The sequence below is a fragment of the Aythya ferina genome, assembly GCF_964211825.1.
Source record: "Aythya ferina genome assembly, chromosome: 3".
NCBI classification, from domain to species: domain Eukaryota; kingdom Metazoa; phylum Chordata; class Aves; order Anseriformes; family Anatidae; genus Aythya; species Aythya ferina.
The window spans coordinates 82,670,264-82,695,586 of record NC_140298.1 but is presented as its reverse complement, the minus strand read 5'-3'; the positions used below and the strand labels follow the sequence as shown (position 1 = coordinate 82,695,586).

The window sequence follows — 25,323 nt, the reverse complement described above, 5'->3', positions numbered from 1 at the left end:
GGATAATTATGGTTGCTCAATTTAACAGTTCCATTTCTGTATAGTTTCTATACAGTTTTTTTGACAAGTTCAGGCATTGCTTCTAGGGTTCTGTTTTTAAAACTCTCAACTCTCTCTTTTCCACCTTCCCCCATTACAATCACCTATACATTAGTACACTGCTTTTCCTTGGCAGAATTAAAATCTATTTCTATAAATTCTGAGTTGTTACAACACTGTTATCTGTTTGCATTTCCAATTAAAATATAATAAACATGTAGGAAGAGTTGGGTTCTTCCACAACTCAAAATTTAATTGATTATTCATGAATTCTACAAGTAGATCATATTTAGATATTTTTTTTAATGGCATAATTTTTCAAATGCAAAATATACAAAATATTTTACTATAATTCAAACTGTTTTCTACTAAGAACTTTGAAAGTATGAAAACATTTATCAAAGAGCTATTGAAGAAAAAATATTTTAATGTGAAAAAAAAAGTGTTTTACATCCTAAATGGGCATTTTACAAATCCAAACTAAAAGTGAATTGAAAGGACTATTTAAGATTAAATAACTGTATTTAGTTTCTATACTAACCAGAAAAAAAGGCATTTAAAAGTATTTTTTATTTCAAAATTCTTTCAAAGGAATATTTCTACATAATTTTCTTTAGCAGAACCTTTACTAAATTTCACTGTAGCAAAATGTACCCCACTGTTGGGGGCAGGAGGAGAAGGGTTGTTTTCCTGTTTTTCTTACATCCCTCCTGTTGTAACTCCATTTCTTACATATCCACATGTTCTCACAGAAAACTGGAGCCTTCTCCAATTAAGATGTCAGCTACCTTGGAGCTTCTAAAATTAAACAAACAGGGAATTTCCCTTTATTTAACTTTAACTTATAAAGCAATACAAATATTGAGTAACAGATCTGTTCAGACTAAATCTGTTTCCTACTGCTGTCAGCTCAACTCTCTGACCAACTATACAGTTTTGAAGACAAGTGAGCTGTTGTTATTTCCATTCCCCACAGATTTTTTTTCCAGGTCTTCCAGCCATGTTCTGAACATGTCTCATAAGCACCTCTCTCTTCCACATTCAGTCTGAGCTAGTTCCTACAAGCCTTTCACTCTGTATTTTAACATTTCTAAGTATTATACTAACACTAAAATAAAGTTTAATATTGTCTTTTCCATGTGCTTTTACTTTGTGTATGGCACTTTTGCCACTGTAAAAGGGAAGGAAAAAACAGAAAAACAGATGAGAAAAATTTGCTCCACTGGGGTGACTGTCTCTCTTGTTTTCTCAGGTTCATCAGAGCCTGCTTTGTATCTTCTCAAGCTCAAGAGATGGCCAAAATACCATATCTCTTGCTATTCTAGGCACAATCTCACAAAAGCATACAAGTTCTGGGAGTCTGCCAGAGCGTTAAAAACAAATAATGCTGCCGGACACAAGCAAGAGCTCCTTTCCACTCTCCTTAAAGTCTCATTTCTTAATGTGTAAAGTGGTCTGATACAGTGCTAAGAAGCAGTGAAAAATGTCACTTTATAGTAATACATGTATAACCAGCAAATGCTCTTCAGAGTTTTATTTCATTGCATTTATTTTTATTATTTCTTTATTTTTAACAATCCAGAAAACAAGTGCTAATCTTTTTGCAACCATTTGGGGATGGAAGGTGGATTCTAGCTATATAATTTCTATTTCTCATGGTCTGGCAATTAGGATTTCAACTTCCATATTAAAAAGATAAGAGGGAGAAGAAAATGAATGCCACAACATTGATATTCTGAAAAATACTTCTCCTCTGTCAATCTGCAACCAATGTCAGATAAAGGGTATCACAGGTAGGAATTTTCAGCGAAAAGAAGAAGAACAACATTAGCATTTCTACCATGTCCATAAATACCACCTAGTTAAATAATAAAAATACCATGGGGTTCAGCTTCATAGAATTGCAACAGTACAATAAGGACTGTACTAGAGTTCTTATGAACATGGATGATTCATTGCATATTGAATATTATCATGCACTTGCCCACTGCATGAGTTCAAGCACACAATAAAATAACCTCTACCCAGGCACTGCAGTAACGGCACTGCAGAGAGGATCCTTTTAGTACGAGGATCCTTCTAGTACAAAGAAACATTAAGCTGAAGAAAAATCAGAACTACTCAATTTTGTTTTATAGTTTTATAGCTTTTTAGATCTGCTTAACCATACTGCTTATCTCGCAGGGGATGGGACTCCTTTGGTGATCCTTTGGGGCATAAAGTGGCACTGGCTGTGATTGTATCTCAATTTTCTTTCATGCCTATTTTCTTTCTCTTGGCTATTTAAGCTCTAATTCTAGGAGAAATAAATAAATAAATAAAAGAAATGAAAGAGAAAAAACAACAACAACAACAAACAAAACAAACCCACTCATGTAGACAGTATTACTTTACAGGAGATGTCTGCCAGGCAGTCAATGTCAGTGCTTAGGCTATACTTGGTGCAGAGGGCTCGGATGAGACTGTGAGCAAACAGGCTCAGTGCCAAAGGCCAGCATTGTAGTATGCCTCTGGACAACATTTACAGCTAGAGAAAAAAGATTTTTTCTTTTAACAGCACTGCCACTTCTTCCCCAGCTCCCCTGCCCAATTCCCTAGTCACAATTCTGCTCTTACCCTACATTTTTGGCTCTGAGCCATTCTGGGATCCTCTGTGCTTCCTTACAGCCAGGTGTCAGGTATTTTTTGTCTTCATTACATCCATGCTCCCTTCTTTTCTCAACATGTTTTCAAACACCAAAGGCCATAGCTTTTGTTAATCTAGGATATGGCTTTTGCTATAGTAATAAGAAGATACTGTTTTACCAAAAGGAGTATATGGATATCTTCTCAGTGGATCTAGTGAAAAAAATATGACTAAACAATACAAAAAACAACTGCTTACAAATTCAAGTTTTCTTTTGCTGGAGAAGAAAAACTACCACTTTCTTCTTCTGTGTTTGAGGAATAAACTGAAGGTGGAAAGGTTAGATTTATTCTGGTGATGTCTAAACACACTAATGAGTTTAGAAGGCTCAGATTTTTGTGCTACATAATTGCTGAAAACTATTATTTGCTTGAGAGTCAGAAACACTATGGTTTCTCTGGTTCTTGATTGACTGAGACATTTTACTTCATTTTAATGTCATTTAATGTGGTTTCCAGCAAACCACAGAAAACTGTCTATTCTGGTGGAATTGAGTTAGCCACAAATTATTTTTTCACTCCCCTCTGTCTTTGCTGGGGATCAACAACATTTTCTTGACACAATTAATAGAAAACGCAAAATTAACTTTGATTTCCACTTGTGGATAAAGCATGCAATAATTTATAGGAAATACTTCTGTTTTCTCCTATTGGGCATGGTGTCCATTTGTCCAATGCCAAGAAGTATTAAAATAAATAAATAAAAATTGAGAAAACTCTGTAGCACAAAAAAAAAATTAAATTAAAAAATAAAAAATCCACCTTACTAAATTATTTACTTCAGCATAAACTTCCAGCTCACCCTCTCTGTGCTCAAGAGGTTTCTTCCGTTATACAACACAGGTCTACACTAACAAAAACAGGGAGACTGTCATTAAAAAGTCAGATAACAGGAAAAGTTTTCCCTGTGTGGCTCCCCTCCACTCCACCTTCCCAGCCTGCAGTCTGAGATTTGTTTGATTTGATGAAGGCAGATGATAGCTTCATATGGGAAACTCTTATATTGTGATGCAATAAATTGATGCTCACACAAAAATAGAAAAGCTACGTTGACTGATACCCTCTGGACAGCTGGTTCCAAGACTCTGAGATTTCTTTTGTGGGGTGTGATGGGCACAGGTTTGTTATGATACATTTTTAGTTCAGGGTATTCACTCCAGGCTCTGAAGGAAGTCTCTGTCAAGAGGTAATGTGGCATCTGAACAGATATTTCCTATTTTCTCCTTGAAAAAGGTAGATGGTAGGAGAAAATCTAACTCCAGGATCCAGGCAGAGGTCACCTCAACCAGTAGTCAGAGTGAACCAGAGGCCGTTCTCTGACTTACGGCTACCTGAGGAGGAGTAGCTGAGAGAAGGGTAAAGAGAGAAACTTTCTTGGTCTGCATACAACCTGTCCCACTCTGGACCCACTGGTACATACCTAGCACAGTCCTAACAATTTCATGGCACAAATGCTCCCTTGCCATAGTCTTGGCTCATGCATGGACATGTTTTAACACCCTGCCATGAGCTTTGCCATACAGTCCACAGGCTGGGTTACAGACTTCTAGTCCCAGTGTGAACAGAAAATACAGGAAGGTACACAGGAGGTTAAACCCATGATTAACCTACTGATTAAAAAATGTGACTAAAGTAGTTTTTGAAGTCATTATGTGAGCATTTAAATAAATCAAAAGTGATAATGACACTGCAGTTCCACAGGGAGCTGTCAAATATTGAACTTACATGAAATACAGACTACCAGTTTACAGATACGTAAGGTCTAAATACCGGTCTTTGGATCACAGGGACACATTTTCAAAGAGTAGTTCACCCAGCAGCTCCCTTTTGCGCTTCTGATCACTTCCAGATGTGATCAGCGCTTATGGACCCTGTGGTTCTTACAACATGATGATCTGTGTCATAAACAAATAACAAACACTTCTGTGGAGATGGCTAACACAACCAGCAAGCCTGCGGCCTTTTCTCCCACACCACCACTTCTGTAGCACAACTGGTCAGAGGAACTTCGACTTTTCCTGCATCTCCAGCAGGTGACCAGACCCAGAGGAACAGGCAACCACCTGAACAACTGGAGGATCTCGTTCAGTCTTTCTTGGGTGCTTTTAAGTCTAATTCGGGCAACAAAGACATTTCTTACATATACAGAGTAAAGCGCACTTAGACAACTGATGATTAGCTCTGCCAACTACTAGCCTGTTGCAAATCTGTCTTTTGTTAGAAATGGCCTTTGAAGTCACCCAGCTCACTGCATATAATTTCAAAACATCTCAGGGAAAACACACAGCACCATCCTTCATTGCATAACAGCATGACTTTAACTGGAACAGTGAGACGACCATCTGGGTCCAGATATCAGTTCCTGGTATGTATCTACATTATTAATTGCAACATAACAATAGTGCCAATTTTACTCATGTACAACAATATTTAAGCAAGCCTAATATTGGGAAATCATGGATGAGAGGCCTGTTAAAATTTCTGGGAATTTTGTTGTTGGCTTCAGTGGAGCCTGGATTGCAAGATATAAACATTAGCTCACATTTTCATAACAAGACAGCAGAGGGTGAGTTGTGTCTCTGACTCCCTGAATTGAAAGGTCTGTTACATTTCAAACTAGTGATAGAAATGCATGGTTCTTTGTCAGGGATTGCCCAAGGGAAAGAAAGTCTTTCAGGTGTGCAGCATTGTACCTGATTTCAAAGTAATTTCATTAGCCACCAGTACAGGGGCCTGCAAGAGCTCCATCCATCTCCAGAAAGAATGAGCTATGATTGTTGACTAAGAGTTGTCAAAAGCATGTCACTTTCACGCTCAATTCAAACTTTATATTTTAATGCAAACATTCTGAATCTTCTCTCTTATTTTTTTTTTGGTAAAGATAAAATACAGACAGCTACTGGCAAGCAAGCTTAACATGGGAAACATTAGCATGTCTCACTTTTAACAGTGAAGTTCCCCTTAAAAGTTAAACCTGATCTGAACCTTGGCTCCCAAGACAAAAATTCTGTAGCTTACTTCATGTGGAGCACATTATGTTTGGCTCTAAAACAGTTTGTGTCAAAAACAATTATTTCTCTTCTCTAATTGCAGTCACAATAATGTTATATGCTGAGAATATGAAATAAATATATGCAACTTTCTGACTGCCTGATGCTTTAACTGCTTCACCATTTAATCATTGCTATTAAGTAATAAGGTGTAGCTATGGATAACTATTCTGGATAGCAACGTACATTGAATGCGTTGCACTCATCCCTTTTCATTTTGTCCTGATATATTATGTCCTGATAAATATACTCATGCTGGTTGCCCTTTACAAATGATATTGAATTAATAAATTTAATTTTGCTTCACTATTTGTTTTCTCTAAGTCATTTTATAACTTTATAATTTAAGATCTAAAGAGCATACACAGTTTTTATGTACCTTTTTAATTTGGGTAGAATTACACAATCATAGAATCACAGAATTGTAGGGATTGGAAGGGGCCTCCAGAGATCATTGGGTCCAATCCTCCTGCCAAAGCAGGTTCCCTAGAGCAAGTTGCATAGGTAGGCATCCATAGGAGTAGGTGATTTTTCTAGGAGTCAATAAATACATGTACCTGAAGACTCTAGGGCATAATCCCTTCTGAATTGTCCCCTGGAGCTGTAAGAATGGTACAGCTGCAAAATGGGAACCCTACAGTCTCAGCTCAGACTGATTCTGACAAGTGAGCTGCAGTAGGGGATACCTGCCTGTCCATGCAGACAGAGGGCAGAGGCAAGGACACAGCAGCAGCTCCAGCTACTCCATATCCCATGCCCTCCCCTCTTTCTCTCTCCTCTCCCTCCCTCACCCTTCCCCCTCCCCTGCAGAACCAAAAAACAGCATGTCTGATGCAAACTGTAAAAGGTTTGCCGGTTTGCCTGTACTTTATATCCCTGTCTGCTAAAAGCCCAATTTACACCAAATGGTTTGACCTCAGTATGACTTCTGACATTCCATCCTGCCTTTAAAAATCATAATATACCCACTTCTGTCAAAGTTTGAGGGAAAAACAGGGTATAATGAAACAAACTCTGGTGTTTTTGGTTTTTAAGGTCATGCACATCTACACTGCAGACTTCCTGGGGCTAAGACTGTAATGTTACCACACTTAGCACAGATTGCCCAGTGGTTAAAGACCAGATTAACAATACAAGGCACATGAATAGGAGACATTAATAACAACATGATTGCGTTTTATAATCTGAATGTTTTGTTTCTCAGTAAATTTTAAAATATTACTGTTGTAAAACATAGAATAATAATGATGAAACCCTAAAGGGAATGAGTATGTTTAGTACTATTTTGAGAAAGACTTGAAAAGCACTACATTATTTGAGAACACAATTTTTTTTCCATTGAATTTAATACATATAATTAGAAGGAAAATAAGATAAAACCCTGAAATAACATAAGAATAAAAGGTGATCTTATGTCTAGTCACCTGCCAATTACTTCTACAAAGAAAAGCAAGTAAAATAAATACAAAATCTTAAACATTAAAGTCATAGAGATACAGTTGTAAATTTAAATAGGAAGAAAATGAAATTCAGGAAAGAAGATGCATTCCCTTTCTGCCCTCTTCTTCGCTCAGGTCGCACAATAAATAATTCTGTTAAAAAGCCAATCCATTAAATTACTTTATTTTTTGGGGGCACTGTATATGCTTTTTTTCCATAGATCTGCCAACATACCTTCCCAAAGAATTGCTCCTGAAGTCCTGGACCTCTCTTAAATGGCAGACAAGAATCCCCTATGAATTAGATTGAGACCATCATACTCATTTTCACTTATAACCAGATCCAGATTTGAACTTAGTTTTTCAAAGGTGGAAGGCTAGTAGAAGGCAAGAATATTTCATGCTTTAAGGGGAGGTAAATTTACCTCTGCTCTACAAATGACATAAAGTAAATCCCACAGAAATTTGACAAAAACACAGACTCAGATCACAGTAAATTATATCACTTGGCAGCTAAACTGGAGAACTAAGTCCAGAATTGCCAGCAAAACTCAAGACACACATTTGGATATATGGAAAGCTTTGAGATTTCTAACAGAAAGGAGTATGCACAGGCATCTTATGAGACTCATAAAGAATCTTATCAGTTGGAAAGGAGTGTGTAAATTCTAAGGATCAGATGAAAGTTTTTTTACGTTTTTTCTTTCTTTCTTTTCTTTCCTTTTTTTTTTTTTTATATATATTTTTTTTAAATAAAAGCATTCAAAAGGAGAAGATAGAACAGACAGACCATCTGCAATGTAACCACATAAAAGACCCCTGGGCAAATCCAAACCCATTAGCAGAAGTGCTTGACAAATCTGCCAAAGGGCCAGATGCTGCTTATGGAGGAGTCTTTTTCCCTCCTTGTCATCTGGATCCTCTGACTTCTGTTCCCAGAGGGGGACAATGATGACTGGTACTCAGCCTAAACTCTTTGTAAAGAGAACTGAAGCACAGGAATTAGGCTACCTTAAAATAAATAGATGAGACCAAGTCTGAAATATTAAAAGGAAAACATTCTGAACATGCATACAAGTCATGTGTATAACATGCAGATGTTAGAAAACAGAAAGCAAACTTGCATTTACTTTATTTCGTTGTGGTCTTTATCTATGATTTTTTTGCAGGTCATTCTACTCATTTCTTACCTTTTTTTTTTTTTTTTTTTCTTTTTTCCTAATGACTGATCAGGGTCTGGCAAGATGGCAAAGAGGTGATTTTCAGTGTGCTAAATACTAGCACAACATACTAACTGCATGGTGTAAATTAAGTACTTACAGAACACATAGATTGACAGATGATATTTAAAATATATCTGAACATGTGAAATATCTAGCCAATGAATTACACCTGAAAATATTTGAGAAAAAAAAAAAAAAAAAAAGCAGTTCTTTTAAACAGCAACGCGTAACAATCTCTGAATAGGGAATTTGGATCTAACTGGACAATTTTTTAATATTGCATTCTTCTAGGAGCTTATTCATCTGGATTTGAAATGTAAAGTAGGTGGAACCAAATACTTTTATTATTCAGGCTCACCACTGGTAAAATATATTTGGATTATCTAAGAGGTCAAAGAAGCTGGAACAGAATTTGAATTAGTTCTCCTGTGTGCTGCTGTAATGTGATATGACAGCAAAAAATAGACTATGGAGAAAGAAAGAAAGAAAGAAAGAGAGCCCCTTCTCATTGTGATTAAATGTGCTGAACTTGAAGAACCAACACTGTCATTTTATGTCTTGAAATCCAGTTGAATTTTAGGAAAAAATCTGTAAAACTATTGGTTTAAGTAAACACACTTGCAGGCATAATCTCAGCTTATATTTTTTCACTCAAAACCAGTATTTCCCCTATGCCAAGACTCAAAAATATTCAGTTTTGATTAATATATTCTTTAACTCAGAAATATATGTACTTGTTTTCCAACTCTCTGAAATTCAAGTAGACTTTGTATGAAAAAGTACTATGACTTTGCAGATCAACAAATTCAGTCTAAACTGGTCACAATGAGCAGGGGTCCCCACCCCTGCTCAGATAACAGAGAGGGAAAGGGAAGTGTAATGAATGCTTACTTTTAGAGGCCAAACCCTTGGACCTCACCTCGGGGCACAAAGCACCTCGTTTTGCAGAGCAGCAATATACTCACTTTACACAGAAACTAATTTCAGCCTACCAGTGACTGCCAGACTGTCACCTCGGAACGGCTGGCAAACAAGAACGCCTGGTGGTGAGCTAACACACACTGCCTGAGCTAATAACACAACATGAAGAACAGGCAGAAAAGTGAACTTAAATACCAGTCTATGCAGCTGGTGACAGCTCAGGCTGTATGTTGGGCTGCCAGTATCCACACCATGATTTAAGAGAAGCAAATTGTGTCATTTGCAGGTGGGGAGGACACTAGACCACCACCCACACTGGTACCTGCTCAGTCCAAAATAGATGAGTAACAACCAGGTGCACACTAAATCACTGGGATTGCTTCAGTCCTGCTCCCTCTGTGCACCTGCACCTCCAGATACAGAAAGCTGATGATGGAGAGTGACAACAGCCTTGCAAATGGACTTAAATTTTAACTCCTGCCGTCTCCATGTACATCACATTGTGTCACCTGTTTATTCAGTAGTAAAGGCAGTAAAACATGTATTATAATTTCTCTCTCTTGGAATTAGCTGCTGGAGTTGCCCAACTTACATTGCAACAGCACCCGTGTATAAAAGGGAGAGAAGATAGCATTGGGAGAACTGCCCTGTGCACTGTTGTACCTGTGCTGCTACCACATTGTTCTACAGTAATGACTAAGAGATTATATTGAGTATTTCAATGTGCTTGAAAAACTCTGATAATAAAATTCATATTACATTTGTTTATATGCTTTTAGGTACTGCTTATAGGTTGCCATCCCCAGTCAAAAGTTAGTACTATGAGTGAGGTTTTTTGTGTCTACTTCTTATATATGAAATTTTGGAAAATGTTGTTGCAATCTTTTCATTTCTTCAGCTGTTCTTTTTCATGTTTAGTTGTTGCAGGTTTTCTTCATACTTAACCGCCATTAATACTTAGTCATTGACACAGCTTTAGAACTTCATTTCTGCAAACCTTTCCCAGCCCTCACACAGAGAACCGGCTTGCATTTCAGTTGAAGGGCACTCACAATCCCCCTGTCTGGGATGGCAGAAAGCCATCCAACAGTAGCTCAGCATGTGTGAAGGGGTTTCATGACTGGGGTCTGCTAAATAACTTGTGCTGCTGGAGCTGACTCAGAAATCACAAAGCACTTTGGAAGTCACAATTAAAACTATTAATTATACAATTACATGGGGTCGTTCTACATGTAGACCTCCTCACAATTAACCAGAAACATTCACACATGGAAACTTGTTGCCTCTTATAGGGCACATCGAAGAGATGTGGACACAGAGATGTGGACACAGCAATATCCTGGGAGTCACTGTTATCATTCATATATAGTAGTAGTCTGTAAACTACTAACTACTCAAGATGGCAGAAAATTTTCACACAGATCAGTATGGGATAGCAAAAGGGACTTGATTTATGTCTGCTGGTTATAGGATACCTTGGATGAGATCCCCACTCCAAGAAATATGCAATATTTTTACCAAGTGAAATGGCTTAACAGTCTTATGTTTAGGACATGTACTTAAGATAGATAAGATATATAAGACATAAGGTCAAAGGTCATATACAGTGCATATATATAGAAAATAGCAACTATTTCTTGAAACACTGAAGTACAGATAGTTAGACAGCATTCAAAGGGATTTTAACTATTTTCAAAATACACTTTAGAGGGCAGGAATGACAGCATCTTTTTAAGGGAACAGAAAATAAATAAATACTTCTAGTTTACATTAGTACAATCCAGCATGTAGTTGATCAGTATTTTGCATTATTTACTCTATCTCATTAATAAGACACAGTCCAATCAACATAAAAATAAACTCAGAGCTATTAAAATGTGTTTCTTTCTTTCTTGGAGAACTTTTTAATTTCCAGATGTACTATTTTTCTTTCAGTTTTTTGTATAGGTTTAAAATTATTAGCAGTGGTTGGTTCTTGCATTCTAGTAGCACAAATGCATACTAGAAAGCACTTACCTTCATAATATGTGGTGTTAGACAAAAATTCTATGCAATTGCACATAAGAGTAACTAAACAATTTCCAAATTATTACTTCTACTAACACCTCTGTCAAAATCTTGTTTATCGTAGTCTTTTTTTTTTTTTTTTTTTTTTTTTTTAAGGTTATATAAGTTTCCAGTAACTGTTCAAAACTTCTTGTTTTTTCTTCTTGCTTTTGCTTGTTTCAAAGTCTGACCCACAACTGATTCAGGTTAGTGGAAGTCTTGATACTGACATGATCTGGCTTGGCATCACACAAAGAAATTATTTGTAATATAATAGAAAATATGTTATGCCTGATTTTAGCAACAACAACTACAACAACAACGACAAAAAAACAAAACCACACAGGAATTTATAACAGAGGAAAAATAAAAAAATACAAAAATACATTAATTTTATTGTTAAAACCACAGAGATCTGTTAATATAAACCATTCCAATACTTCTCTGTGATGTCATCAGTTACCATGTGTTTGTACTCTAAATAGATTATTGCAATTTCTGTAAACATATCATATATATTTTTAGAACTCTTTGGGGGCTTGGTCCAGAGCCAATGAAAACCAACGGGCAGACAGTGACCAGCTTCAGTAGGCTCCGGGTAATCAGAAAACCAAATTTCTAAAGTTAACGCATGAGAACATCAGGGTATGGCAGGCAAAGAGACACCACACAGACTGCTCCAAAAATAGGAAAGACTTGTTCTGCCTGCAAACTACATGCCTGAAAAACATACAACACACATAGCAAGACAACATACTTGTTGCAAGTGCCGTGTGATGGTCATGGATGTTGTATGTTACAATTACGTGTATCTGCGCTGTCATCTTGCTAACTGTATTACTTTGATTGACTCAAACTGCTGAAGTGGCATGCAGACTAAATATGTGCACCAAACCTTTAATAAGTAACAGATTTGTGTAAAACATTCTCTTGACTGCAAGTTATGCCTGTGTGTCCCAGAATGCAGCCTTTATAAGAAATCTTATTCCACAATGTAGTTATTTTAAAATTGGAAAATTGTGAAACATTTTTTGCCAGCCACTGTCTTAACTGAGAAGTCTGCGCTGGATCCTGCCAAATGTTTCTCTTAGGTGAAATGTTTATAACTATAGAGAACTCACTGACATGAATGTGATATTCTGACAATCACATACTGTACCTCCTGTTGACTGAATTTTTTTCTTCCAATTCCTAAAATTACTTGTGGCAGTCTTTCAATTTTAGCTTTATTTATTCTGCCTTTTCCTAGCAAATTCATGTTGCTGTATCTGTTCCTCCTTATAGTTTGCCCCAAACCCAAGAAATACTAGCAGCCAGTAACAAAGCATTAAGCGCCATTTTTTTTTTTTCTGGCTAAATAAAATTTTCTTTTTGCATGGATTCCCTTGTGGAACTGAACTGTTTTGCAGAACAGCAGAATATGAACAATCAAATAAATGCTTTCATTGGTGTATCTAGCTAGTCTTATGCTAAATCAGCAGTGGAGCAAGTAATTTCTGGTAGAGTCTGCATGGATACTCAGGAAAAGAGGAATACATTGTCCATAGAGAGAAGTGGTTCAAATAAATAGCATCTCAGAAGCATCTTCTACACACTATGAGGTGAATGTGACCTTAGGAGTCTAAATTAAACTGTCATGCCAATATCTCATTTCCTCAGATGAAGCCCATTTATTACGTCAACATGATCTACAGATTATTAAGTGTGAGATACAGTGGTGCTACACTGCTCCTGACTCTGAAAAGTGCTTCAGTTAGCCTCTAGCTTAAATAAGCTACATTTGTCTCATAAACAACAATTCGCTACCTTCTAATGAAAACTTTTAAGACAGATGAGAATTAAATGTAGGAGCGCATTTGGCTAAACAACAGATCAGAAAACTTGAGAGTCTGAGCTCATTCCCTTTTTACTGAACAACCAATATATATATTTTTTTCTGTTTTAATTGCTGTTACATTAATGGCAATTTCCATAGCTGTTGGTAGCTTTTATTGCTTGGCATAAAGGTCCTCTTCACTATGTAATAATAAGCATTTATTGTTCATCTTCTGAGCTGCAAATAAATTGAAAGGTACTGCTGGTCTCACACTCCTACAAACTGGTAAACAAATGATTGGGTGTGCTCAAATGACCATGGGAAAGGCACAACAGCTTCTGTCACAGAACCCATCAGATGACCTGTTCTTCTTGTATTTGGGTTGAGAAGTTATTAGACCTGGTAAATACAGATAAGTGCAAGGTATCATAGAATAGTTTGGGTTGGATTATTTAATTCCAATCAGCCATCAAACCTGAACTAAGAATGTGAAGGTTCTGTTGGATAAATTAGCGTAAGTAAAATTTCAGGTTGTGTTTTACACAGCTCAAATTGTTATAAATGAAACACTTTTGATGATCTGGTTGTCCAGAATAAGGTGTAGGAGATACATATAATTTTCCTTTTTACTTTCGTTAAATGCACTGATGCCCATGGAAACCCTTTTAGGTAATGCACTCAGTGTTAGCATGGCTCTGGTATAGCAAATATCATGAAAACTGTATTTGTACAGTTTGTCCCAAGTTACAGGGGAATGAAGCCTTTGTCTCATGGATGCAATGTGAAAACTGTGGTAGCTCTTACTGTTATCCAATATCATCTATTTACTTGTTAATGCATTAACAACAGTAATTGTCTATGGACATGTATGTGCTATATCCTTAGCACTGTATCTTCACAAAACAAAAACAGGACTAGGTATCCAAATGCGAACAATGAAAAAATATCAAAGTCCATTTCTCATTCAGGGGGGTTGAAAGAGACTTTTAGGATGAAGGAACAGAAAAAGGAATGCATATCTTTTAAATCTTACAATGTGGTGCACTTTTAAAAAGGCGGGTGTGGAAGGCCAGAACAGCAATCATCTATGAAGGCCAGAACAGCTGCAATCTATGCTGAAAGCCTCACTGAAACCCACATTAATTTGAAATATTGGCGTTTTTTAAACATGCAAAAATCCTGTTTTTTTCGGACAGCCTATTTATCTGGCAACTGTGTCTCTGTGGATGTGATTCACCAGTAATCATCATTAGTGAATTTGCTTTTCAGCAATACATAGGAACAAACTTTGTCTAACTGGTACTTACATAATAGCTACTTCTCCAGGAAGAAAATGAACTGTCTCATCTGTCAGAAAAATCTTATTAATTCCTCTGCAGATTCCTCTATGAAGGGCAAAAAAGCCCTATAATCAGTGGACTAAGAGGAAGCTGCAGATGACTGATAAATTTTCCCTTTGCAGGGACTTCCTCTTCCTCCCCTCTCTATTTGATTTTATAACCCAGCAAACTAGATATCTTTGGCCAGATCTCAGTTTGTAATGTGACCTTGATCTTAAAGTAGAATTTCTGACAGGACTGGTAGGAAGGAGAAGGGAGATAGAAAGGGGAAGGGAAGGACTTTGGGCTAGCAGTGACATGTTCATCAAGCAGTCTGTTGTCACAAAGAAAGATGCTGCCCTGGGTTGTATAGCCAAAACCAATGTGTTGTAGCTGACAGTGAAATGGAGAATGGGACACAGTATTTACCATTTTACCGGACTTCACGTATATTCTAGTGTTTAACTCATTTTCATAGGAATATCTTAAGGTACGAGGCTGTAATTGTAGCTTACAAGTTTTAGGGCAACAAAATACTTGATTATTAATATTAAAAACACTTCTCTGATTATCTATGTAAAAATGGAGCTATAACAACTGCAAACAAGTTAACTTCCATGCATTGCACTAGTTTTCAGTGTTTCTTATATAATATTAAATAAAATGTAGGAGCTGTTCAGCATATTTAGGGGATCAGTACCATTTATACCTAGTATGTAAGACAATTAAAAGCAATGTGTGTTTATAGGCTCTGAACTTTTCCTAATCTCACTAGTGAATTTTATACATGGCCAGAGTGATGGAGTTGTCACCCATGCATGTCGCTTCTGTCTTGTCAGTCCTGTAGTATGATAGCCAGAAAGTCCCAACCTTTCTGGCTCCAGGAAGATATAATAATTTTGCCCAACTAGACAGCTACTTAGACATGCAGGGTGAATTTGATTATTTATTTGATTTTATTAATGCGTAAACAATCTGAGAAAGGTATTTACAAACAGCTCATAGGGGCTTGGAAGGGGTTTGCAAAATAACCCTCAAGAGACCTAGACAGAATTTGTAGAAGTAATTTGTGAGTTACAATTTGTGACAGAGATACAGAAGATCCATGCATGGCTTTTTGTGTGTTTATAATGCCGTGGATGCCTACCCACCATGACTTCAGTTCTTAACCACAGTTACCTGTGTGTGTCTGCAGTTTATCTGTGGAGATAATAACCATTTTTGTATTAAAAAAACAACACTGGTGACAGTTGACTTTTATTGTCTATATAACTGGATACTTCTAGGAAGCATTTTTGATATGCTTCATAGGTGTTTTTTTTTTCTTTTTTCTTTTTTTTTTTTTTTTTTTTTTTTTCCTGAAGGGAATTTACTAGTTACATCTGCAGTTTGAATGTTTCTTTCTAAAAGACGAACCAAGGCCAAGCAAGACAAAGAATCTGCTGATACATACATGTCACTCCAAGAATTCTCCTGACAAAGTTCCCACACCCAGTTTAATTACTTCCCTACTGTAAAAACACTTTCCATCTGCATTTATTGTAATAGTTTCAAATCCAAAACCAACACACTATAAAGCTAGCTAAATAAATGAATGATATTGGCCTTAGGTCCCAAGCCAGGAGCTATTCTGTAAGGCTGTGTGTCTCCAGCATTCATTTTTATGCTGATGTTTCATTTTATGTGCAATGTTTTCACTTAAGACTTGTTTAGAGAAGTATTACCTTGCTCCAGGCTTTCAAGTGTTATGTGCTGTGCGGTGCCCCCTAGCGCTGCTGCAGTCAAAGGCTGTCAGAGACTCCCTTGGAAGACCCAAGTCCCACCGCGGATCGAGATCTGACAAAAAATGTTTGCTGCAGGCTGTATACACAGCATTACACACACAGGTCAGGAACGTTAATTTAGACTGTTTCTGATATATCCTCAAACTGAGACCTTGGAGCTCCAAATGAAAAGTATTTTGGGTTTTCCTCATTAAAAAACAAACAAAAAAAAACTACCTGATTTCTCCTCCAATTTGACTATTTGTAACATGGTAACATGGTTTCCCTCTTACACTTGGTAGAAAAAAGGTTTTCTGTTCCTCACACCAGGTATGAAGAATTTAATTACAATTCTTAAGAAATTTCCCAATGTGCAGAGATAATGAGAGTATGCTATATCCTGGATCCTCAAGCTTGTTGCAATTCATAGTCTGATGAAACAACATCCATGGGTTCTTCATAATTTTAAATGTTAGAGATATAACAGTCTTCTTTAAAATTACATCCATGCACAAGTATTGTGATAAGTGGAGATTTGTGATGCCATCAAAGTTCTTGGATAGAGCTTGATCTTTATAACAAAATTTAAACCAAAGCAGCTGGACAGCAGATACATTTTTCATTTATAAGTTATTAAATGAGAACCAAAGGACAAAATATGCTCCAGAGTATGCAAAACTACTACTGATTTCACTGGAAGCGTATCAGAACATTGAATTTTATATTCCCTTATATACATTCAGCTCTTACCGAACTAAATGAAAGACAAGGATGTATTCATAAGGGACTCGAGAAGCTAATCAAAGAAACTCAGACAGCGCACTGCATAGCTCAAGCCACAGATACTACATTGGACTTTAACATTACATGTGGCCCCCAGCTCCCAGAGGATGCTGCTGCAACAGTGACACAAAGCTGAGGATGGGATTTGGCAAACCTTGAATTACTTAGCTTTTCTGAGTTTTAATCACAATGTTAGCATGATTGCAATTTTTGTGAAAATTAAATAGTTCTATAGAGAAGCAAGACAAAGATAGTCAAAAAGCACTGCAAACCACCAAATCTTAAGAAAATCACCCACTGTGGCTCAACAGTTTACAAATTAACAGAAATACACAAACCTAAAATGATTGCTACTTCACCTGCTTGGTATTACACATGCTTGTACCTCCACGTGCAAAACATAGAAATTAAATGCATCTCCTGTTCCCCATATACATGAAATTAGAAAAGACAGTGTCTGAAAAGTTTCATTTTAAAGAATACATGGCTTCTTCCTAACTTATAAACACAGTGCCATGCTTTTTGGAAGTGAAAAAAAAAAAAAAAAAGTTTTGATAAAGGTAAATTTTCACAAATTAAGACAGAACTGCCCACACAGAAAATAAACTGTATTACTAGTAAACATCAGGTTTCTCAGAAAAGGGACAAAATAAGAAAAAAATAAAAGAAATTTGATTACATAGATTTCTTTATGATATTTCTTAGGATTTTCTTTTAAATCGAGAATCATAATTCAGCATTATGGCACAATTTATGCTTATCAATCGTGATGCTAATCATCATCTCAAACTGAGGGAAAACCTTCTAGAGCAAAAAGCACTTAAAATTAACCTAGTCCTTCACTCTTTGCAAAGCAGGTCTCTCGCACACAGTGCTATGTATCTGCCGCTCAGCTCTGTATCATGCTGCACCACCAAGCTGCAGGCAGTCAGCACTTGCTTTTCGTTACCGTACCTGGTGTTCGGAGGCTCTGACACATCTGATTCTGTACACGTTTTCTTTACCTGCAAAAGCAAAGGATTTCCACAGTTACTCTCACTTGAAACACAACTTCCTAGCTTACCGTTCACACACTTACATTGCTTAAAGTGGATGCAGCTCTGCTCACCATGATCTCTATAAAATACTTCCCGCATTTTACAGCAGCAGTATGCAGTACTAAACAGTGTGTTTCATTATTATCCCATGAACGGCTGCCAACTGCACTTCCCTAGGCTCCATTAGTATGTAAAATGTTCAGCTAAAATAGTTTGGGAGTAGCCTAACTGGGAACAAAGAAAGCAAAGAACCAGGTTCCCCACTTGGAAACCAGAAAGACATACTGTTCTCAGCTCAGTAAAGAAATGTTTTCCCTATTGATACTGCTTCTGTTTCCTGCTAAAGCTCACAATAATAAACACTAGATTTTGGGGCAAAGTGCAGTGCTAGCTAAATAATTCATACACTAATTTTCATTTTGTGAATCTGCTAACTGTATGTTAAATGTATTTTCCTAATGCATCAATGAACTTAAAACACAACATAGAGCATTTGCACACATATTTGCAATATATAATCACATAAACGGTAGTTTGACTTCCAATACATTGCTGTTAGTCAATTAAGGGTGAAAAAAAAATCCATTACTTTCCAATAACAATATAAAACTGTTCTCTTACAGACCAACTATCTCTTTGGGATCTTCAGGATTTTCTGCAAAAAATTTAACTGTACCTTCTGGTAACCTAAACTTTTCATACCTTCAGCAGAGAAACAAGCATTCTGATCACTTGTGTGCTAATGCAGAATCCAGGGTTGTCTAGGAGGTTTCAAAATTCCATTTTACAGCCATCTAGAAATACTCATAGTCACTCAAATTCACTTCATGTGACTTGCACAATACAAAGGACATTCTGATTACATTTAGCATGTGCTCAATGACAGTTTTTGAGATTATCTTGCATCAAAAGATTTTCCTATAACTTCTTGCTACTTTAAAAGCATTTTTGAAAAAAAAAAAAAAAAAAAAAAAAAAAAAAAAAAAAAAAAGATTGTGACCAACTCAATTCTGTTGAAGTCAAAACTACAAATATTCACCAGCTCCAAATGAAAAAGGATTAGGTTAATGCTAAGTATTTTCTTTGAAAACCTTGGCTGAATGCCATGCAATATCACTCAAAGATGTCTAAGTACAAGCATGGAGTTAAGGGTGGTCATTATTGTTCTTCATTTAAGTTCTAGATATTCAACAGACAACATAGTTACATGCTTGGTTATTCATAGAAATCAGTTTTCAGTAGCAATAATGAAAGTTTCCCCAAAGAAAAGAACTTAAAACTTAAAAGAACTTAAAGCTGTATTTATTGCTATACAGTAACAACCAAAACATTAAAAAAGCAGAAAACACAAAGAATCTTCTAAATATTTTGTCTTGCTTGATTTTTGCTACAAAACCGTTTTCCGCCTATCCAATTATCAGTTTCATCACTGCTAATTTTCAGCCTCATGGATTTTTTCTTCAGTGTTCATATTGTGCTACTCCATGGACTTTGTAGTTTCAGCATATTGTGGAAACGTGATGGAGCAGAGACTCAGCCTGAAGGACAATGAAAGCCTATGTAAGTCTATTCCATAAATATTTAGACACAAACATTATTGCTACATATTTTTTTTTGTTCACTACATTATTAAGTGATACTAGATTTGAAATACATTAAAAAAATTGAGGTATAAGCACGTGATTGAGTACCAAGTAAATGCCCACAATTTGTGCTAAGGTACAAACAAGAAAAATACCCACTCAGATTAGTGTACTGAGTGTCAACACTAGAGGCAATTGTTCAAAACAGTAATTCAAAATCATTCAAAGAAATTGATTTTGAAAGAGCCCTTCCTTAAGAGACAGGTGTGTACTTTCAGAAGCAGACTTTGTCAACAAGAAGTTATGGAGGGATTTGACCAGAAAATAATGTTTCAATTTTACATAGAAAATTTAATATATAAATGCATCTAATTAATGGATGCAGTAAAACCCCCAGTTAAGCTTTTTCCTTGTCTCTAACATATATTACTTCTGGGCTATTTTTGCCATCTCTTTGCTGTTAAGTTTACAGGCATTTACCTTTGTCAGTTCCCACCAATAGCACTTTGTCATATTTGCACCAGGGCTCAGATCTCAATCCCCAGGTCAGGAGAGTTCAACCACGCACTTCAGCCAGTGCTTGCAGAGTCTGACAGTCACCCAGCACATCCTAACACCCTGATTGTGCAAAGTGATGGCAGGTCCTTTGGTGGGCAATTACCACAGAAGCCCAAAGATAATTCAAACATACACTAAAGCTGTTTGAGCACTTCCGGCATACACAACACATTAAGAGCCCTGATATTCCTGGGCAGGGAAGAGAAGGACTTCTCCAAGTTATGCAGAAGTTGTGTAGTCACAGACAAGTTGTCCTACCCCTGCTCACACAACTACTGCCTCTTGTTTTGACCAACATTAAACAAATAAATTGAGATGACTGAAAGATTATGCACTACCTGCACGGTGAACATGGGCACTACCTGCATGGTGATCATATGAAAAAAAAAAATATATATATATATGTATATCGTTATATCTTAAAAATTAGAAAAGCCACAGTCCACTTGTATCAAAAAGACTCACCTCCTGTGATGTGGAACAAACCCTAGGGAGAAACAAAAACAAAACAAACAAACAAAAAAAGAGTACTAAATGTTCAAGAATATTGCAATGAAACAAAATACTTGCAAAATAAGAATATTTCAAGTTTTCAGCTTGGTATGTATGCAGTTTGTGATCATTGTCTGAGGAAGCGTGCAGTATGAGCACACTGTATATACTTGTCTTTTCCTTTGAGACTGAATGTAAACTTCATTATGCATCTTTAGGGTCTCTCTTTGAGAGAAAAGACTTAATAAATAAAAATGTTATTTCTTAAAGGAGGATCAGGCATGGGATTTTCTTTCAAGTGGCTGTATGGAATGAACACCATTTCACTTTAGGGCTACTCAAGTAGCAAAACATATTTTGTTATTCATAAAATTATGCCACCCTTGAAGGTGAACAGAAAATCACTGTGAAAACTTATGATCAAAGACTAAATATCATTTCCTTTGTCTTCAGCTGCACTGTTTTTCCTCTTAATCTGCTTTGCTGACTGTTTTCAAAATAATTAACTTTCACTAACACCACAATTATTTACATTCACATGTGTTAAATGTTATAAAAAGAACCTTTTTCTTTACTCCTACTCTGTTTTCCTTTTTCCCCCCCTCTGTTTACACAGGTTTTCTCACCATTTCAGTTATATGCTTGTTGAGAATCATTCACTAGAGTGGTAAGATATCAGTTTCAGTTGTTTTTGAATTTTACAAAATAGTGTTGAAATCTCCTACCCTGTCTGCCTACTACAAAATGCTTGAAATGTTTCAGCTAAAAATACTTAAATCCAATTTTTTAAGAAAACACGCTATTGAGTTCATATTTTGAGTCATGTAACTATGCTGTTGTGCCCATATGGCTTTAGTGCCCATAAATTCTAAGGCAGAATCCCAGAACTGGAAGTGGGTGAGTATAAGGTGTACTGGTACCCAGGGATCATCATCTCTGTGAAAGGGTGTCCAAATTTTTTTAGGTTTATAAGCTTCTAAGAGCTCTGTTTTCATACCATTAGTGGAGTCCTCTTGTAATCTGGCTCCTGAATTTTTGAAGACCCTATCTGTACTGAATGCTCTCGGTCTCAAAGAAGCTGGAGCCAAGTAAGAATTATTAATTACTTCTCTTGACTGCCAGAAGCACCTGTGGCATCAGGAAGGGGACTATCCTTTACTTGGTCAGTTCAATGTCCCTCCATGAAAACACCTGGGCAATGTCAACAAATAGAAAAATCCTGTAGCCTCAAATATGGGGAGGAGGAACAGGAGAAAAATCTTAACAGGGAGAAGGGACAGAAACTGTGATGCAAAAGAAGAAGAGGATCTGCAAGTAGCAAAATCAGAGATCAGAAGCCAGCTGAAAAAAAAAAGTGGCTAACATAGGGATTGGTGTGGATAGTGGAGGAGTACTACGGCTTGTTGGGGCAGGACAGAACAGCACATCTTGCTCTCCTCTAATAAGATTTGGGAGTAAAAACCATAATGACAAGCCTGTGCAATCATGGTGAAAGTCACTAGTAGAGTCTTTATTTACCAGTCTACACAGAATAACAGTATATTTCTGGTACACCATCTACACTGCACGTCTAATTAATGATCCAAGCTGGGAAACTATACTTTGAACTTACAAGATGGTGCACAAATGTTATGTTTAACCAGAAAAATGATGGTATAATTTGCCTCAAATTGGTGACAACTTTAGTCAATGTTTTATACAATTTCTGCCTTAATTTCTGCCTTGGTTCTTCAGATTTCAAACATAAACACTGTTTTAAGTGTCTGATACTGTGATGGCAGTATGAAAATGAGACGTATTTATTAAACACCGAAGAACTTTGGTGAATGTATCTTAGAAATATCTACAGGACAAAGAATGATTTTATAGTCATTCTGTAATTTAGGTGCTTCATGTTTAACAAGTATAGACTGAGGAACATAAAAAGAAAAATCTAACTACGCATTCACTGAAAAAAAAGTAGATATCCCCTGGAAAGCCTAGTGTGTCATGTAATAAGAGCCACACCATAATGCATAAGAGACTAGATTTCCACAGGCCATATTAATTCTGGCATTTCCTTGCTTCTGATGTTTTCCTTTGCAACGTTAACATCCTTTTAACATGATTTTATTGGACCTCATTACACTAGATGTTAAACCATGAACTGGTCCTGCTCTGCGAGGTGTTCTCGCACACACACTCATAGTATTAAACTCATAATGCAACACAGGTGAGAAATCCCTTCTAGCACTTACAGTAAGCACAGCTGAAAAATCTTGCAACATCAGCAGTAAATTATTCTGGCAATTAATCTGCTGAGCTCCCTCACCTACGACATAAAATATGGTCTTGAGCACCCCTCCCAGATTGGTGATCATGGGGAGCCTGCAATGTTTTGGGTCCGAATGAAGTAGCTCTGCAAGGTGGAGCTGTGGAAGATGTGATATCAAGGAGACAAGAGTGAAGAGGGAAAAAAACTTTGCAGATGCAAAGACATCTCAAAGCATATCTACATGCTTGTTCAGCCTGTGGTAATGCCACCTCTGATTGGTCTGCAGCATGGGCACACCAAGTGCACTTCTACTGTCTAGATGCTTCCCTACAGTAAGTTACTGTTGTGTGAAAGCTCACCAGCTCCTACTGACCAGCAAGGGAGAGGTCCAACTCTGTGGAATGAGCAGGGAAGGATGGGGAATTCAGGGGAATATTTAATGGACATATAGGAAAAGAGTTTAGCTCAGGATGTCTGTGCAAGTGAAGAGTACAGTAGTTTATATTTTTTATGTGCTGACTTCAACACTCCTTACATACAGCTCTATAACCATCTTGATGATAAAATCCTTATAAAAGAGACTGTCTGTACAATGCCTAGTATAACAAGGATTTCCTTTGCTATCACGACACCCTTCATTACTACTATAAAACAAATAAATTAATAATTTATTGGCCTGCAAAAACAAGGAAAGGACTAGCTTAAAGATACAGTGCTAAGGTATAGTAACAAGTTGTAGGCATTCTATACATGTGTATGTTTTTAAACTGATTTTAAGAAAATATACAAGTATTATTGAGAATTAAGCAGGCTTTTGATGGCCAAATTCAAATAATACTATAGCTATGCATACATATGAAGAGAAAATCTCAGTGAAGATTCTGCAGGGAGAAACAGAAATGCTGAAGTCATTTAGAGAAATATCTGAAAATAATTCTAAATAATCCCAAATTCTCAACTGAATTTTTCACAGTAAATCAGTTATGTTACGCTTCTAAGTCTCATCAGGGTTTCAGTTACTTAAGACTAATAACAATAAAATTTTACAATATAAATTTATATGAAAGTATAAATAATTAATGCAATGCTTTAGTTACTTACCATCAGGTATTAACTAGGTTTCTGACTTAGTTAAAAACTCAAACACTGATTCTACTGCTGAGTGACAGATCTTGACACATATGCTTTTGTCAATTTTTGTACATTGATTTTTTTTTCATTATTTTTTTCCACAGTGAAGAACTGTACATCATTGTATTTTATCTGAATCACATCCTGAGGTAGATTTATTGTATCTCGGTGGAGCTAAAAATATAACAGCTCTAATTTCAATGGAAGAATGAAGGGAAAATTGCTATAAGAATCAACTTAACTTCAAGAAGAAATTTGAAGAAATTCACTAGATTAAATTTAGTTAAGTATTAAAGTTCTGTTTTTTGTTTGTTTGTTCAAGTTTTCCATTAAATCCTTTGTCTGCAACACTAACTACAGTAATGAAGAGGGATGGCTCCTGGTAAATTTTTGTGCTTCATAGCCTCAGCTTCTCTGAACATTGTCTATACTAATTTGAAGAAGGCATTATCACTGACAAAGCATGTTGAGCATCTGTTAAATACTTCCACTTTTTGAGATGACTCTCTGTAATCACTTATAATCACCAATTATCATTGTAATCACCAATATTTCAGATCTCCTGAATAGACCACTGTAGATGATAATGAGAATGAAACTTTGACAGGAACCAGCCTGACAGGCCAAGAGGCTGCAATGCTGTGTTGTATTTCCCATAGATCTTCTTGCACCAGGCTGGAACGATGACTATTGCCACACTAGAGCCCTTTGCTGGTGTGCACAGTACATAGGAAATGAAGTAACAAGGGATTTAATCAATCCAGGTAAATATATTTTTTCATACTTACTTACTGACCATAATGACTGTTTCTTTCAGGAATATTTCACAGTCTTATGGCGGACACAAATCCTGGTGCTAATTACATCAGAAGGATTTACCTAATATAAAACTGGGTTTGTATTTGCGAAGTTTTACAGAAGAAGGTCTAATTAAGATGTATTCATGGCATAAACTGATAAAATCTGAGACAACCTTACCTCCTAAATTTTCTCATTCATAGGCTATCTTTAGGGTCAAAACTTTCCTTCCCTGGTACTTTCTTACCAGTGGAAGGGTTTCATACATGTTTGTTTTTGCAAACTGATTAATGGGTTCACTCAGTTCAGAGTTCTAAGCTTCTTTCAGTTTTTTTTTTTGTGTTTTTTTTTTTTTTTTTTTTTTTCCTCTTTTATATATATACCTG

The 25,323-nt window shown here is 36.4% G+C and overlaps 1 protein-coding gene across 14 annotated transcripts in view; it reads right to left on the bottom strand.

Annotated features, from left to right (window-relative positions):
* The window catches only part of EYA4 (EYA transcriptional coactivator and phosphatase 4), a 157,141-nt gene that overhangs the window by 57,460 nt on the left and 74,358 nt on the right, over positions 1-25,323 (bottom strand). For 13 of the 14 annotated variants that reach the window (XM_084513340.1, XM_084513332.1, XM_084513343.1 and 10 more), the window contains one exon: positions 18,039-18,088. In XM_084513340.1, coding sequence (XP_084369466.1) covers positions 18,039-18,088 — 50 coding nt within the window. Of the gene's footprint in view, positions 1-18,038; positions 18,089-18,192; positions 18,212-25,323 lie in introns of those variants that run through there. The other variant, XM_084513345.1, reaches the window with a different exon arrangement.